The 16,186-nt window shown below is 44.3% G+C and overlaps 1 protein-coding gene across 1 annotated transcript in view; it reads left to right on the top strand.

Moving 5' to 3' along the window:
* The first annotated feature begins 9,140 nt into the window (after nt 1-9,140).
* Nucleotides 9,141-16,186, top strand: part of lamc3 (laminin, gamma 3) — a 177,628-nt gene continuing 170,582 nt past the window's right edge. The window contains exon 1 of the mRNA XM_085414267.1: nt 9,141-9,710. Within this exon, the coding sequence (XP_085270393.1) occupies nt 9,323-9,710 (388 nt within the window). The 5' untranslated portion in view covers nt 9,141-9,322. The remainder of the gene's footprint in view (nt 9,711-16,186) is intronic.

Here is a 16,186-nt window from a genome sequence, read left to right as displayed (position 1 = left end):
CCAGCGGTTGAGGTGCCTCCTGGACGAGAATGTGGACATCTTTGCCGCCAGTGACAAAGACTGTAGGCAGACGAGTCTGGTCCAGCACACCATCGACACCGGCTCTGCTCAGCCTATCCGTCTGCGCCCACACCGGCTGCCCCTCTCAAAACGGCAGGTAGCGGAGGAGAAGATCCGTGAGATGGTTGCGGCTGGGGTGATTGAGCCGTCCAATAGCCCATGGGTGGCACCCATGGTTCTGGTGGGGAAGAAGGATGGCAGCCCGAGGTTCTGCGTGGATTTTCGCCGCCTCAATGCAGTCACCAAGAAGGACTCGTACCCGCTGCCGCAGATCGACGAGGCCCTAGATTACGTTACCGGCTCCAGTTGATTCAGCTCCCTCGACCTACGCAGCGGTTACTGGCAGGTGGAGCTAGCCCCGACGCAAGGCCTAAGACTGCATTCACCATTGGACAGGGGCTGTGGCAGTTCAGGGTCATGCCATTTGGTCTTTGCAATGCGCCAGCGACGTTTGAGAGGTTGATGGAGAGGGTGCTCGTGGATATCCCTCGTAGCCGCTGCGTTGTGTACCTGGATGACCTGTTGGTGCATGGTGGCGACTTCGACAGTGCACTGTCTCACCTGAGCGAGGTCTTGAGTGCCATCCGACGAGCGGGGCTGTGGCTCAACCCTGCGAAATGCCGGCTGTTGGCGAGAGAGACCACGTTCTTGGGCCATGTGATCAGCGCTCGAGGTGTCGCCACTGACCCCGCGAAAGTGGCTGTGGTCCGGGACTGGCCGACTCCCTCGAACGTCCAAGAACTGCCGAGCTTCCTGGGCCTAGCCTCCTACTACCGTTGGTTCATCAAAGGGTTTGCGACAATGGCCAGCCCCCTCCACCGCCTGACTGACAAAGGACAGCTGTTTGGCTGGGGGGATGCCTGTGCTGCGGCTTTTGCACAGCTGAAGGAGGCCCTCACCAGAGCCCCAGTCCTGGCCTACCCCGACGCCCGGCAACCTTTCATTGTGGACACTGATGCTAGCAATGTAGGGGTCGGGGCGGTCCTTTCCCAGCAGGACGAGGCTGGAGAACGGGTGGTGGCGTACTTCAGTCGTGCCTTGGGGCGAGCCGAGAGGAACTACTGCGTGACCCGGCGGGAGCTGCTGGCCATAGTGCTAGCGGCGCGGCACTTCCAGCCATATCTGCACGGCTGCCGGTTCCTCCTGCGCACTGACCATGCATCTCTGACTTGGCTCCTGAACTTCAAACACGCAGAAGGGCAGGTGGCCCGCTGGCTGGAGGTCCTTCAGGGCTATGACTTCGAGATCCAGCATCGGCCAGGTCGACAGCATGACAACGCTGATGCCCTCTCCAGACGGCCCTGCGTAGCCGTCGAGTGCCGCTACTGCCTGCGACAGGAAGAGCGGGCCCAGGAGGTGCTGGGAGTGGCTAGTGCTCAGGCCACAGCCGGCGGAAGGGGGTGGCTCCCATTGACAACGCAGCAGCTGAAGCGGGAGCAGGAGGCCAACGCGACGTTGGTTCAGGTGGGGGCCTGGCTGGAGGCGGCGCAACGCCCTGCCTGGACGGGGGTGTCGGGACAGGAGCCCGAAGTGAAGGCCTACTACTCCCAGCACAACAATCTGGAGACCCACGATGGCCTGTACCGGAGATGGCGGGCCCCCGGTCAGGGCAGAGATCTCCTGCAGCTGTTGGTGCCTCGGTCGCTGCGGTCGCAGGTGCTTGAGCTGGTCCACGGCTTGGTGGGGGCAGGACACTATGGGAACGCCAAAACTCTCCGCCGCCTCAGGGGACGGTTCTACTGGCCTGGCTGTCGACGGGATGTGGAACTTCATGTGCACTGCTGTGACACCTGCACAGCACAGAAGGGCCCAACTCAACGCTACACTGCCCCCCTTCAGCAGTACCTGGTGGGGGCCCCAATGGAAAGAGTGGGAGTGGACGTCCTGGGGCCTTTCCCCGTCACAGAGTCAGGGAACCGGTATGTGTTGGTGGCTATGGACTATTTCACGAAGTGGCCAGAGGCCTACGCGGTGCCGGACCAGAGCGCAACGACGACGGCTGAGAAGCTGGTGGAGGAGATGTTCACCCGTTTTGGGGTCCCGGCTGAGCTCCACAGTGACCAGGGGCGTAACTTTGAATCGAAGGTCTTTGGGGAGATCTGCCGGCGACTGGGGGTGGAGAAAACGAGAACCACACCGCTCCACCCACAAAGCGATGGCTTGGTTGAGCGCTTCAACCGCACGCTGGCCACCCAGCTAGCCATTCTCACCAGCCAACACCAGCGAGATTGGGACCGACATCTGCCCCTGGTCCTTTGGTCGTATCGGACTGCGGTGCAGGAGTCCAGCCAGTGCACACCTGCCGCTCTGATGTTTGGATGGGAGCTCCGGACGCCTGTGGATCTGGTGTTCGGGTCCCCCCCCGAGCCGGAGATTGATGGTGGGCCAGAGATGGACTACTACAGGAGGCTCAGGGAGCGGCTGCAGGTGGTTCATGACTACACCCGCCAGGCCCAGGCCAGCGCCGGAGTACGACAGAAAAGAGCCTACGACACCAAGTGCCGAGGGGGGGTTTTCATGCCTGGCGACAAGGTTTGGGTGTAGTGCCCGGTTCGCAAGAGAGGAGTGTCCCCCAAACTCTGCAGTCACTGGCAAGGGCCGGCAGAGGTTGTGGAGCGGCTAACAGACGTGGTGTACCGTATCCGCATGCCGGGCCCGGGGCGTGTGGTGGTGTTGCACCGGGACAGGCTCTCACTGTACCGACCGCTCGCTCCAGCAGACGCCGGAGCAGACGCCGGAGCAGGGGATGATGGTGGCACCCCATGTTCTGACCCGAGTGACTTTTCCCCCGCCGGTCGTGACCGGCCGGTGCGCCAAAAGAAGGCACCTGAACATTTGCAGGACTTTGTGTGGGGTAATGGGTCGGGGACGACTGACCCCTTAGGTGGGGGCTATGTAGCGGGTCGGGGCTGTTCGGGGTTCTGTTTGTACAGTGATGTTTTGTTTATGTTGCCATAGTGACAGGTGACGCCCTCTCGCTGCGACGGTGTGTCCTTCCAGGGTCAGAGGGCGCCCTGTGTTGTTGTTGTTTTTTTTCGCTGTGCTGTGGCCGCGCTGAGCATTAGCTAGCGGCAGTGTTTTCTGGAATTGTTAATAAACGGCTGTGCTCCCTGGCTAGCTCACGGAAGCAAGACCAAACGACACCTCCGTCTCCTCTTCTGAGCTCGCCACAATATGCAACATTCTCTGACTGGAAGACATTTGTTTAACATTTAAACCTTTTTTCTGCACATTCCAGCACATAAAATAAAATATTTTTTGTGTTTACACTCAGTCTTTCAAATAGATGCAAGTAAAACACAGCAGAAAATAAATAAAATCAAAGACTAGCGGTCCTGTTGCTCTATTTTCACCTGTAAAGCAGGAGTGGGGTAGGCGGAGGTTTACCCTGGTGCAGGTGTGCCGCAGCGGTCAGTGGAAGAATCCGCGAGTTTCTCTGTGAATTTCCCATTACGTGGTAGCGCACTCGGTGCTTGCTTGGAAGTTTAGGGGGTTTTTTTCGCTGTAAAAAGAAGTTTTCTTCCCACCACAATGGACGCTAATGTTTTTGTCCCTTTTTGTGGAATCAAACTCAAAGTAAGGTCAGTACTTCCACGCTTTAAACGCTGCATGCCGCATTCGATATATTATCCATTGTTGATCTGCACACAGCTGTTGTCACAGATGTTGCACTGGCTTACCTCACTGTCATGAGACATTCTTGCAAAAAAATCATGGTTTTAGTAACGCAGTAACGCAGCGTTCCTACGGGAAAGTAACAGTAATCTAATTACCGTTTTTGCAATAATAATCCCTTACTCTACTCGTTACTTGAAAAAGGTAATCGGATTACAGTAACGCGTTACTGTCCATCTCTGGTCCCCGCAGACTTCCAAATTTAAAACAGACATAAACATGTTTACAGGCCGTTAAATGAAACGGTCTATGATTATTCACTCTGTGGAATATTTTTTTCACAACTTATCAATTGAAATTATTTTGAAGACTGAATGAAATCCACTCCATCACCTTAAGTATAAATTAAAGTCTGCTACATTTGATGTGCCTTCACACAGGCCACGAACGCCATGTCTGCGCTGTACCAGTCTAACACGAAGAGCATTTCTGTAACTTCAAGACAACACTGCATGTACTATGTAGTATGAATTGCAAGTTACAGTTTTACTAGTAGTTACTTGAAGTGCCACTATCTTGGATTGTTAAGTAAGGTTTGATGGGGCTATTCCAATTTTCAGAGTTAGAATTCTGACTAAAGGGGACATTCCAGTTGAAATTTCAACTGGGAACTCATAAATTCTGACTTTCATGTGCAGGCTGTAGGATGTGTTTTATTAATAAGCAAATACTCCCATGCCATGACGGGAAGCAATGCCATGAGGCACCAACCAAGCAGTTAATATCTTTAAAATTAATATGTACTAACCAACCTATTAGATTCAGGGGTGTTGCCACATCGAGTTACATTATGCCAGCACAGTCTAGCTGGTAGCTGTCAGCTGAGTGTCACATCATTAGACCAACTCCATGACCTACACTTTTCATCTCCATGTTGTCGTAACAATATGGCTCACTGTGCCTAAACTTAATGGCAATGCCAATATTGAAATTTAATTTATTATTGGTGGTTAGCATTGTTGCCTTGCAGCAAGAAGGTCCTGAGTTCAACTCCACCACCTTACCGGGGCCTGTGTGTGTGGAGTTTGCATGTTCCCCCCGTGTTTGTGTGGATTCTCTCCAGGTACTCCTGCTTTTCCCTATGCAGGGTTTCCGCCTTTGTGTTACAAGCTAAGTTGCCAAATGTTAAATGTTATAGTTGCACGCAGCACATTGCACAGATGAGACAGTTTATGTTGCTGCGACTGTTTGTATTCCTGTGCCACAGGAAAGATAATTAATCATGTTGAAAAAAAATATGGTAAAAATTGCAAAACAATACATTAAGTTCAACTTCCCACATTTATCTGTTTGGGTCACAGTATTGTTAACCAAACTTCATGCCATATAAACAGCCCTGTTATGCATACCGCAAAGGTAATATATTTTTGTCAGGCTGGGAAAGGACTTTCTTAAACGCGTGTAATGTCAGGAAATTTTTTGTGATGATGTGCAGCGCTCATTAGTTTTTCAGATAACACATTCCCTGCGGGGATATGGCAGCCAGCTCCTGCATTGCTAAGTGAAGCGCTGACAGCTGTGACATCAAATCACTGTTTGAAAGCGTAACTCATCACTACAACATTGTGTCATCATAAAAAGGAGGCCATACCTGCTAGTGTCGGTGCAGCAAGCCTCACATCATGACAGCCAGCTGCACCAATCTGCAGCATGAAAGAGGTGGGTGGCAGGTGGGGGCTAAAGGATCTGTGGCACTGAGAGAGGGGGAGGTGAGAATGATGCACAGAGAATAGGAGGAGTAGATAATGTAGGAGGGCAAAGTGGAGTTTGAAGTACTGTATTACATGGGATGAGGGAAAGCACTGGCAAAAACAGAAGGAGTTAAAGCAGAGACGGCAAAAAAAGATGAGAAGAAAATCTGTCAGTTGTTTGAACAGATTGGCAATAATGTCATTTAATACATATTCTGTTTGAAATTCACAGTCTGTCCAAATTCACTCTCAGAAAGGGCGTCGCCTATCTGATGACATTCAAACGTTTTGTCCAATCAGCAGCTTAGCCATGGATTCAAAGGGACTCTGATATGACAGATGACAGCTAAAACTTATCCAAGCCATCCAGATGTGTCAGCTTACATCATATCTTTGTGATATCTGGCTTTTCGGGACCCGGAATGGAAGTGACAAGAGAGTGTTTTCTAAGGCAGTTCCTTGGTGATGCAGCTGTCACACTGACACAGAGAAAAAGAAAGTCATAAAGGCTGTGTACACAATGTACATGCCTGTATTTGCATCCTCCCGCTTGTAATTGACGTGGAACTTTCAAATTGAAATTGTTTGAATGAACTCAGCTGAGTGATTTTGACAAGTAGAATACCGTATGCTGCAAGCGCGGTCTGTCTTTTCTTTTTTTTTCCCCTCCGTGTCACAGGAAAGCTTGAGGTAGACTTGTCTGAATGGTTACAAAGCAGCAGGGGGTCCCAGGCAATAGTATTCCCTCAGGTGCTTTGCAGACTTTATGCCAAGTTTGCGCAGGCCACACGCTGAGTTTGTTCAGCCATCTGAAATTGTCGCCACAATTTTGAAGTCAAGAATAAGACTCGGTTGGCTGATTGTTTTAAAAGACTTTCATTCTCAAGCATGCCAAATGTGGTAAAGGAAAAAGATTGTTCTCTGCAAATGAATGTGGAGTATCATCCAGATTCAACAGAACTACACAGGCAAACTCATTTGTATCCCTGCGCTACCGTATGGGTTTCTGCTGTAGCACAACAGTTTCACACATCTGCCTTTCTTGTTTGGTTCAAACACTCCTCTCGGTGCATATTGTAAGTTAATTTAGATATACTTGTATCCCCTGAAAAAGTTGTCTTTTCTCATACTCATCAGTGACGGTGAACTACTGTGCCTCGATGAATTTATTGTCTGTGTGCAGAGGTGCTAGTTTCTTCATTACATGGCTGATCCACGTGAATTCGAGCAGATTTGAAGCCGGGCTTACTTTCTTGCCGAGGATTTCACTGCAAATTGATGCGGTCCCTTTTACAACGTCCTCGCCTGGGTACTGACAGAGCCTCGATAAATCAAGGCAATCACAACGACATGGGGGAAGACATTGCCATAAATTCCACAGGGACCGTAAATGTACAGAATCTAAGCACATCTGTAGACGCTACCTGTCTCGCTCTGTTTCATGCTAATGGCACTTTCCTTTTGTTGTCTTTTTATCCATCTTCTTCTTGATTTCAAAGACTCCCATGTCAACATTTATCCTTTCATGATTTTAACAGTCGTGTCACTTTAATCCTTCACCGGCTTCCAGATGATTGTTCCACACTTCAAATGGAATTCAGAATTAGTAAAGTCATTGACAGAAAGAGGATTAGAGCAGAGGATATGCCATTATGCATTATTTGATTGCGTCTCTCCACAAACACTTGTTGCACTTGTCAGTCGTGGGTCTTGGCCATTCCCATTTGAGGCTCCGGTTAGCGAGATGACAGCCTGTAGAGCATCATTCTGAGCATTTAAATAAACCTGAGGATCCCGCAGAGTTTATTTTGAAATTTTCACGCACATTGACAGCTTCTCTTGAAAATAAAATCGAAAAATGTTGCCATAATGGAACCATCCATGACATTTTTGTATCCGTGATAGTTTTATGTACTGTGTACTATAGCATATACAGTTTGTATTGTATAAGATATATATTTAAACTGAAATTACAAATAATAATTTAATTGCATTCATAAAACTAACTCTATAACCCGCAGCAACCATTCCTCTTCTCCTCTTTCTCCATATATACACATTTCTGTACCTGCTCATTGACTGTTATAAATGGCTGTATATTTAGGGCAGCACAGCATGCCTGAAATGGTGATGTAGAGTTGTGTTTTGCTGCTAAATTTATTTTGAAGATCCTGTACAGTTTTTCATTTGCCAGACATAGCATATAGACACCTGAGTTCTATTCTTTCATGTTTATATCTCAGATGCATTTTTAGATTTTATGACTTTAGATTTAGATTTATCTATGTTGTTAGTTTGATGGTGAATCAATGCAATGAAATCTCCTGTTGATGTCCACTAACTGGTCTATGTCCGATGTATCTATTCTATTCTGTACATAAACTAAAACTGCATACATATAGAAATCTAGGTTAGACAAAACTGAGTAATGGAGCAGAACAGTTGGTTAGATAGTTTGAGTACAGCCACTGACTGGAATCACAGTTTACACATAGGTGTCTGTAGAGGTTTGAGAGCAATATCAGCCATACAGTGGAAACACACTAGTCACATGTTTATGTCTGACTCACCAACAACACCTGCTTGAAATCTGCACATTGTGATCTTGGAGATGAGTATGCCTCTCAAGTGTCTGTGTGGGTCATCTCTGGCCTTGGCTATTCTACAACCTTTTTTCAGGTTCTCACAGATCTTCCCACAGGTCAAGTATGTACAAACCTCAGCAAATGATCCAATTAGTAACAGCAAAGAAAGTGATGAAAATCTACCACGTCCTTCTCTGTAGGTTTCTAATAATAATAATAATAATAATAACTAAAACATACATTTCTTTGCTGGGTACTTATGTTGTACCTCAATTGCAATCCCTTCGGAAAATTGAACATTGATGATTCAAGTTAGTGTTAAGAGCAAAGATATCACGCATTATCTTCTTATAGCTATCTAGGCAACTTCATAGGATGTAGACTGTTAATACAAGGCTTTGCAGTATGCAAGAGTGGGTGACGTCACCCACTGGTGTGAGGACTAAAGTTTTGTATTTTAGCTCTTGTGGTTCATGTGATTGTCTTTGGACAAGACAACAGAGTTGTTGAGTTATCAGCTATCGGCCTCGAGGTTGCTGGTTAAGTGACATCAAACGCTGATGGATGTTTTATAGGAGCCTGAGCAGTCAGCGTGAATTACAAAGATACGCAAACCACTTTTCACTCTTCATAACAGCTGGGTCTCGAGAGGATCCTGCAGAAAAAGCAGTGTAGCTCTTTCACTTCTCCATTTTTTTAAATAAATTGCCCCTTTAGGTCGCAGAACTCCCCTGAGCAACATCCTTTTATGAAGATGACCCGTGCCGGCTGAAATTTTCCAGACAGTTTCAGCACCTTCGGTCTTCCACTGTGAATCACTACAGTCAGCATTTATCACAACGCCCCGCTGTGGGGCCAACTGCCAGTTACGTTTTTTACTCGGTGGTGGAAAAACCTCGGTGCTGCAATATTTAAATGGATGTTGAATGTGTCTTCCTTTCAGATGATATTTTTTCACTCATATCCACTCAAAATCTAAAGCTGGTCATGGTGTAATGTGTCTATCGACCAGCAGGTGGAGAAGTTATATGAACCGTTTGATCCTCAAGCCCCCACCCCTGTCCCTCCTCTGCCTCATGCTGCTCCCGATGTGAGAAGTTCCTGCATAAACTTCCACTCCACAGAGGGAGAACATATGTGGGAGATCTAACAGAGGCACACCACAAAGAACAGACAAAGAAACTTTTGAGCTGGACCTATTTCCTATTCTTGGATTGTTTTCTCAAATCAGGGTCTTCATGTGTATGGATCACTTTGTCAAAACATAGTGTGGATGTTTGATTGTGGAGTGTAAATGTAACTGCTGTAGACATGGATACATCATTTACTGTGAGACCTCTTGTCCTTGCCCTTCTGCTCTCCCTTCATCTGCACTTACACCTTTTTGTTTGGGCTGCTATGGACTCCTGCTATGATGAGGAGGGTGTGCCAAGCAGCTGTATGCCCAAGTTTGAGAATATTGCCTTCAGTCGCACGGTGGTGGCTTCCAATGTGTGTGGTTCTCCACCTGAGGACTACTGCATGCAGACAGGGTCAACTCGTTCATGCCACATCTGTGATGCCTCAGATCCATACCTAAGCCACAATACCAGCCTCCTGACAGACTTCCACCGGAATGAGGAGCCCACATGGTGGCAAAGTCAGTCCATGTACTTTCGTATCCAATATCCCAACTCCGTGAACCTCACCCTTCACCTCGGTAAGAGCACACATCCTGAACACTTAATTTAAATATCTGTCTTTACGTTACTTTGGTCTAATAGCTATGTCTAGAGTTCACTTATAGTCTCTGTTATACTAATGTTGTGTATAAATATGTTTATAATACGGGACTGCATTTGTTGTTTTGATGATCTGAGCCTCTACAGACCTGCAGTCTGTAGAGGCTCAGATAGACTCCAGTCTGGTGTGAATCTCACAGAAATACAGTACATGTTGTTTTTTTTTTGCACACTGAAATTTGATACCATCAGCTTTTTAGGTTTCTGGACACCCATATCTTCATGCATTATTCTGTGTATTGTGAGGCCTTTGATGGAGAAATCTTTAATCCAACACAGATGTGCTGCAGAACACATGATTTTTGTTATGCCGCCTTGACTCTGAGGTTAACACTTTGGCCCAGACATAGCTTAGACTTCTGGTATTTCAGTGAGGACACTTTCACAAGAGCGTGTCTGAGAATTTGGTGGGATTTTACATGAAGATAACCAGTTGCATCTGACATGCATAAACAGGCACCAAGTAACGGTCTTCAGGCTCACAGTATCGTTAATTTAGCCCACATGCTGTCATGGAGTATGAACCCATTCAATTCTGGCTGCCACTCAACTTATTTTAAGAATATGATTTGGCCCAGAATCAAACTTTGATAGCACCACATCACAGAGCCTTCATAGATAGCATTAAAAACAAATCAGACTGTTATCTAACCTTTTTTTTTTAAACTTGACATCCACACTTTCACATGGTGTCATTACAAATTAGCATTAATCTTCTGCTACAGGTTAAATTCACAGTTTTGCAGATATAGAACTGACTATGAATGAAACTGAAGCCATCATGTGTTTTTTAGAGAAACTGTAGGCAATAAGTAGCTTATAATAATAAGAATAACAAGAAGAGGGACACGGGAAGTTAGCGAGGCATTTACATGAATCATATTTGGAAGGCAATAGATATTTGTCAGGAAGGTAAATTAATTTGCATTACCTGGGACTTTTTCTGCAAATCAGACACACAAGTTAAATCATTTTTTTTTGTTTTGTTTTTGTTTTAAATTGCCTTCTTTGTGTCCTCTTTCCCCCTGAAAAAATGCCTCTGACGCACATTTTGTGCACTGTGAACACATTTGACATTTCTCACTCCAGCCATTAACATCATTATCCCATTACCATGCTGTGCAAAACTGCTGAAATAAGCAGCACAGCACATTTGGCACTATAACTGAATTAAAATGTGGCGATTACTGTTAAAACGCATTAATACAAATCTTTTTATGCAATTATTTTCCCCGTTCCATTTATTTTTTTGAGCTGGGCTTGTGTGCCTTTCTGCAATTAAAGGTCTCTTATCACCAAGATGGTTCATATATGTATTTGACATACCCGGGAAAAATATTTAGCTTATTTCTTATAACGTCGATTTTAACACTGATGTCATTTTAATTACTTTTTATGCAGAGCATTATATTAAGCACATTTGATTCAAAGTCTGAACAGAGAAATTTCCCGATCTCCCCTCTTTTGGCTTTATTCTGCCTGCAAAAAATACAGAAACAGTCCAAACACACAAAATTGTTTTTTCCCAAATGAAGAGAAGTCAGCAGTGTCTTCTTCCTATATTATGCCATAGGCAGGTTGTTAACAAGACAGCACACCCACAACAAATCAGCCTACACAGCTAACAATAGTTCTGAAAATGACAATGGTCCTGAATGCTAAAATGAGATCTGTCTGTATTCCAGTTAAGCTATACCTAGCAACTGAAACTCATACTTCACAAAGTCAACTTTAGGAAAAGTTGATACTTTTTAGATGCTAAAAGTAGGGAAAAAAACAATTGGTTTTTTTTCACGTCTTTGTTGATTTTTTTATTATGTGCTGATGTTGACAAAAGTGCTATTTTGGGGTTAAAAGCAGGTGTAAATGATTATTTTTGCAGTTCCACTCAGTTCACTCAAATTAAATGGGAACTATCTCACAAAAACACTCTAATTACATTGTTGCCAATTTCAGTAGAATGGCATTGCAAGAAATCTCCTCTGGGTTTTATTTTTATAAAACAAACTTCATTCAAAGAAGCAAATGGTGGAATTTATTCAAATGCCTCTTTTGTTCCAACAAAATGACAAGCAAGTGCTTTTTTCTTTTTTCTGTTATATCCGACATTGGGTTTGTAGATTTTAATTTCTCTGTTTATTAATAACAATGCAAAAGATAAATAAGTCTCCAATAACACCAGAAAAAGTTGCCAGATTTGTCGCTAAGGGGGTCTGAAAACTCACTAAATATAGCGACAAAGTCGCTAAGTTCGCAACACTGCATGTACAGTGGCCCTGAGAGGCCAAACGGACTGCAACTTAAGAAAACACAAGCAATAAGAAAAACGCTGCAAAAGCACACAAAACATAACAGAAGTAAGAAAAACGACAACGGAAATAGGAAAAAATAAAACAGAAATAGGAAAAACGACAACGGAAATAGGAAAAACTAAAACAGAAATAGGAAAAACGACAACGGAAATAGGAAAAAACAAAAAGGAAATAGGAAAAACAGAAACTGATTTTCAAAAGCACAAGGGAAGTGTTTCTGGGGAGACAATAACCTGACGGACCAGTTGCAGGAACCAAAATATGCTAAGAATTGCACTGGGAGACACTTAAAAGAACTGGAGGTTCTATCGGTTTTGTGAGGAAAGAAAAGATGAAAGCGTATTAGCCTAACTTTTAGCCTAAAAATACGTCATCAGTATTATATGAATCATGATAAATCATGCCTACCATGTTTGGGGTTCCTGCAACTGGTCCGTCGGGTTATTGTCTCCCCAGAAACACTTCCCTTGTGTTTTTTTCCTATTTCCGTTGTCGTTTTTCCCATTTCTGTTTTGTTTTGTGTGCTTTTGCAGCGTTTTTCTTATTGCTGGTGTTTTCTTAAGTTGCACTCCGTTTGGCCTCTCGTAGACATGCTCTGTTTTGTGTTAAACATGTAATTTGATTGTTGCAAATGTTAATAAATCAGTTTTCATGTTTGATTTAAATATTCTAAATATTCTTCTCAATAACCTTGAGAGACGTATTCCCAGAAATATGTTTACATAACAGAGTTAGTTCACTCTGACACAATACCTTATTAAAACATTCCCTAAGCCCTCACCTACTGGTTTGTGCCCTACTATTTTATAATGTATTGCTTTAATGTACAGCTACTGGAAGGCTATCTATATTATCAATAAACAAATAGAATAAATACAGAGGTTGAGCAGCAGATCAAATATTTTATAATGGAGATAGCTTGACTGCATTCTCAGTTTGGGGTTACAAGTTTATTGGAGAAGTGCCTGCCAGTGTCCACTTGCCTGCCCTAGCCTGCCTGGGAGTGAGGGCTTTGGTACACTTGGTAAAAAGAGGAATGCATGGATTTTTTTCTGAACTTGAGTAAAATCTATCCAACTATATTCTCAGTGTGTATAGTCTGTAACATGTATCTATAGTATCTTTGTAGCAGGGGTTTATTTGGGCTGATAGCATTCAGGGAAGGCTTTTACTTGTTCACACATACATTTCATACATTTTCTTTATCCCCCAATCTTCCCCTACCTATGCAGTAGAGGGAAGATGAGTCCTCCCTGTCAGAAAGATGTGTTTCAAAGAAAAAAGAGACAAGGACAAAAATGATGAGAGAAGTTGAAAATGTCAGCGCACAGATGAGCGGTTACATCACGTGCTCTGAAAACAGGAAGTACCTCAATCAAATGGAGAGTATTGATTTCCAATAGCAAGCAGATGTCTGACTGTGCTTTGAGGCTTTGTTGTTTATATTTTCTGGCTAGTTCTTTTTCTGGAAAAAGGTGGCAGTGCTCCAGCTGCTGCAAAGGTATTTTCTTTGTTATTGGAGAGTTTGTTATTCTTCTAACTATTCCAGCACCTACAAGTCTGTCTCCCTGAGACTGAACTGACCTTTGCTCCCACTGCCCTATCTGCCAACTTTGTTTTCCTATACCCGGCGGCTTTGATGCTTCCATCCTGACACCGTATTCCTAAGTGAATGATGTCTAAGTTTTCACATCACACACTTTTATGTAACTGAATATCCCTAAATTTTGTATGCGTGGCATACTTTTGGTTCACATGAAAACTGTGTGATCCATCTGGGTAGTTGGCGGGGGGTTCTTTAGACATCACTGTTTCCCTTTGCCTCTCCAAACAAAACAAGCGCTCTCCGAAGGGAACGCAGGCAAATGCGGCGATGATAAACACAGCAGTAGGACGCAGGGACACACACTGCAGCCAGGTCAGAGCGGGTCTGTGGAAGAGTTAAGAGGAAAGGGGGAGTCGGGCTGCTTCAAGGGGAGTAAACAAAACATAATGAGGAAGAAGGGGTGGAAAAGAAAAAAAAATGCCAGGCAGTTTGCTGGTAAGGAATTGGGGTCAGGTTTTTTCCCACAAAGACTGGATGAGCCACACAAACAAACACACACACACACACACACACACACACACACACACACACACACACACACACACACACACACACACACACACACACACATTCTAACAGCACCCACTGATGTCTGCAGCTGGTTCTCATTCAGCGCAGTGAAAGAAAAGCAACATCCTGTTTCTGATGTAAAACAACGATAAAAGTCTGCCTCATTCGGTGGGACGCCTTCACAGCCTGAGCATCGGCTCACATAGGAGACGTAATCCTGTCACAGAGTAAGAATTGGTCTCAAACTCTGAGATATAGCGTGATCAGAGGACAAATCCACTCCCATATTTGATTGTTGATTTCAAAAATCTCCGCTCGGAGATTAAACAGAATGTAAACAGTCTACAGTGCTTGTGTTGGGTTTAGTCTGGGCAGATGAGAGTAGCTGTGTCAAGTTGACATGGATGAGTCAGAACAAGTCAGACATTGAACTTCTCCAGCATACGACGCTTATTCTCAATAAACATTGCCAAAATATCAGCGGTGCGTTTGTATATCTGGAGAAAACATTGAAAGCTTAGGCTGGATCTTTAATGCACATGATTCTAGATCTGCTCTGTAAAGTCAAAGAAAGCTGTTTTACCGGCCGTGCTCAGTGCTCAATAGCGTCCCTCTTGGTATTAAGTTACAAGTAGTACATATCTACAACACTACTTTCAGGGAGTATGATTTTTAATACACTTCTTTGACCACTTAATATTGTATAACTTTTAGAGTTTTTCGTGAGAGTAAAATATAATTGTACATTATTCATAAAAAGGATTAGATGTTCATTTTACATTCCTGAAGTGTAAGAATGCTACTTATTTGGATGCATTTCACCATTGTACACAGTGTACAGGTATTCTTTTGTTATATGTTACTTTGCTAAATTAAGTTCAACAACTAAAAAATCCCTTTGCTGTGCCCACATAAACTAATGAATATTTTAATGCACTCCTGAGTGAATATGGATCATGAATCATTAAACATTAAGCATAAAAACATACAAATATCATTTGCAATTAGTCTACATTTCATCACAGGGGATATCCAACAATTGCTTCATATTGTGCATCTTTTATGTCTCTTGCCTGAGTCCCAGCAGGGCGGAGCTCACCTCACGCAGTGAGTAAATGAAAGCTAAATGATCTTAGAGATCCCAAAGGAATGATACCATTAGAGATTTCTGCAGAGACAAGAGACAAAGATGCCTAGCTCTGACTTGGCAGAAAAATAGCAACAGATGTCATTACGGCTGTACCAGCGGATAGCACCCCTCCACGAATGTGCAGAGCGATTGAGACTTAGTATCTAATGATGTAGAAAAAATACCCCAGAGTGCACTGAAGAAGACTGTTAAGAGAGTTTCTACATGCTTCTTCTCATTCTGGTCTCAATATGACTTCATTTTGTGTCTACCCAGTTAATCCCCCACGATATGGCTCCAAGGTTATTGTTTGAACTGTCAACAATGAGTAAACAGTGGGGGTAATAACACCCCTCAATCAAAAAGAAGCATTGATTCAGGAAGAAGATGTCAGCTTTCTATATTAGGACAAGAGCTATAGCATTAATCACTGACCTCCCTACTGCAGTTGTCTAAACAGGAAGTGCTGTAAAGAAAAATATCCCCTCCTGACTCTGGCATGCAAACCGGTGGGCAACTGTTAGTGGCATCCTTTTATAACCTCTTCCTCTCATACCATCACAAATGTATCTAGGTCAGCGGTACCCAGCCCCCGGGCCATGGACCGGTACCAGTCTGTGAGTTGTTTGGTACCGAGGTGCGAGAGTTGAGGCTCGGGTGTAAAATTTATGGCTTTCAGGGTTTTTATCGTTAACTCAGTTTCCCTTGGTCTTCTTCCGTGTTGTAGTTGTGTGTCTTATTTTGAAAGAAATATTTATATGTTACCATAGCAACCAGAGAGCATTAAAGGGCCTTTTCGGGAGTAAAGTTACACAATTAGACAGTGAATTCATGTTT

Source organism: Rhamphochromis longiceps, linkage group LG7, assembly GCF_057381845.1.
Source record: "Rhamphochromis longiceps isolate RC_006_pf linkage group LG7, R_longiceps_female_GT1.1, whole genome shotgun sequence".
NCBI classification, from domain to species: Eukaryota; Metazoa; Chordata; class Actinopteri; order Cichliformes; family Cichlidae; genus Rhamphochromis; species Rhamphochromis longiceps.
Note: the sequence above shows the minus strand (reverse complement) of the source record. Positions and strands in the feature narration are given on the sequence as shown.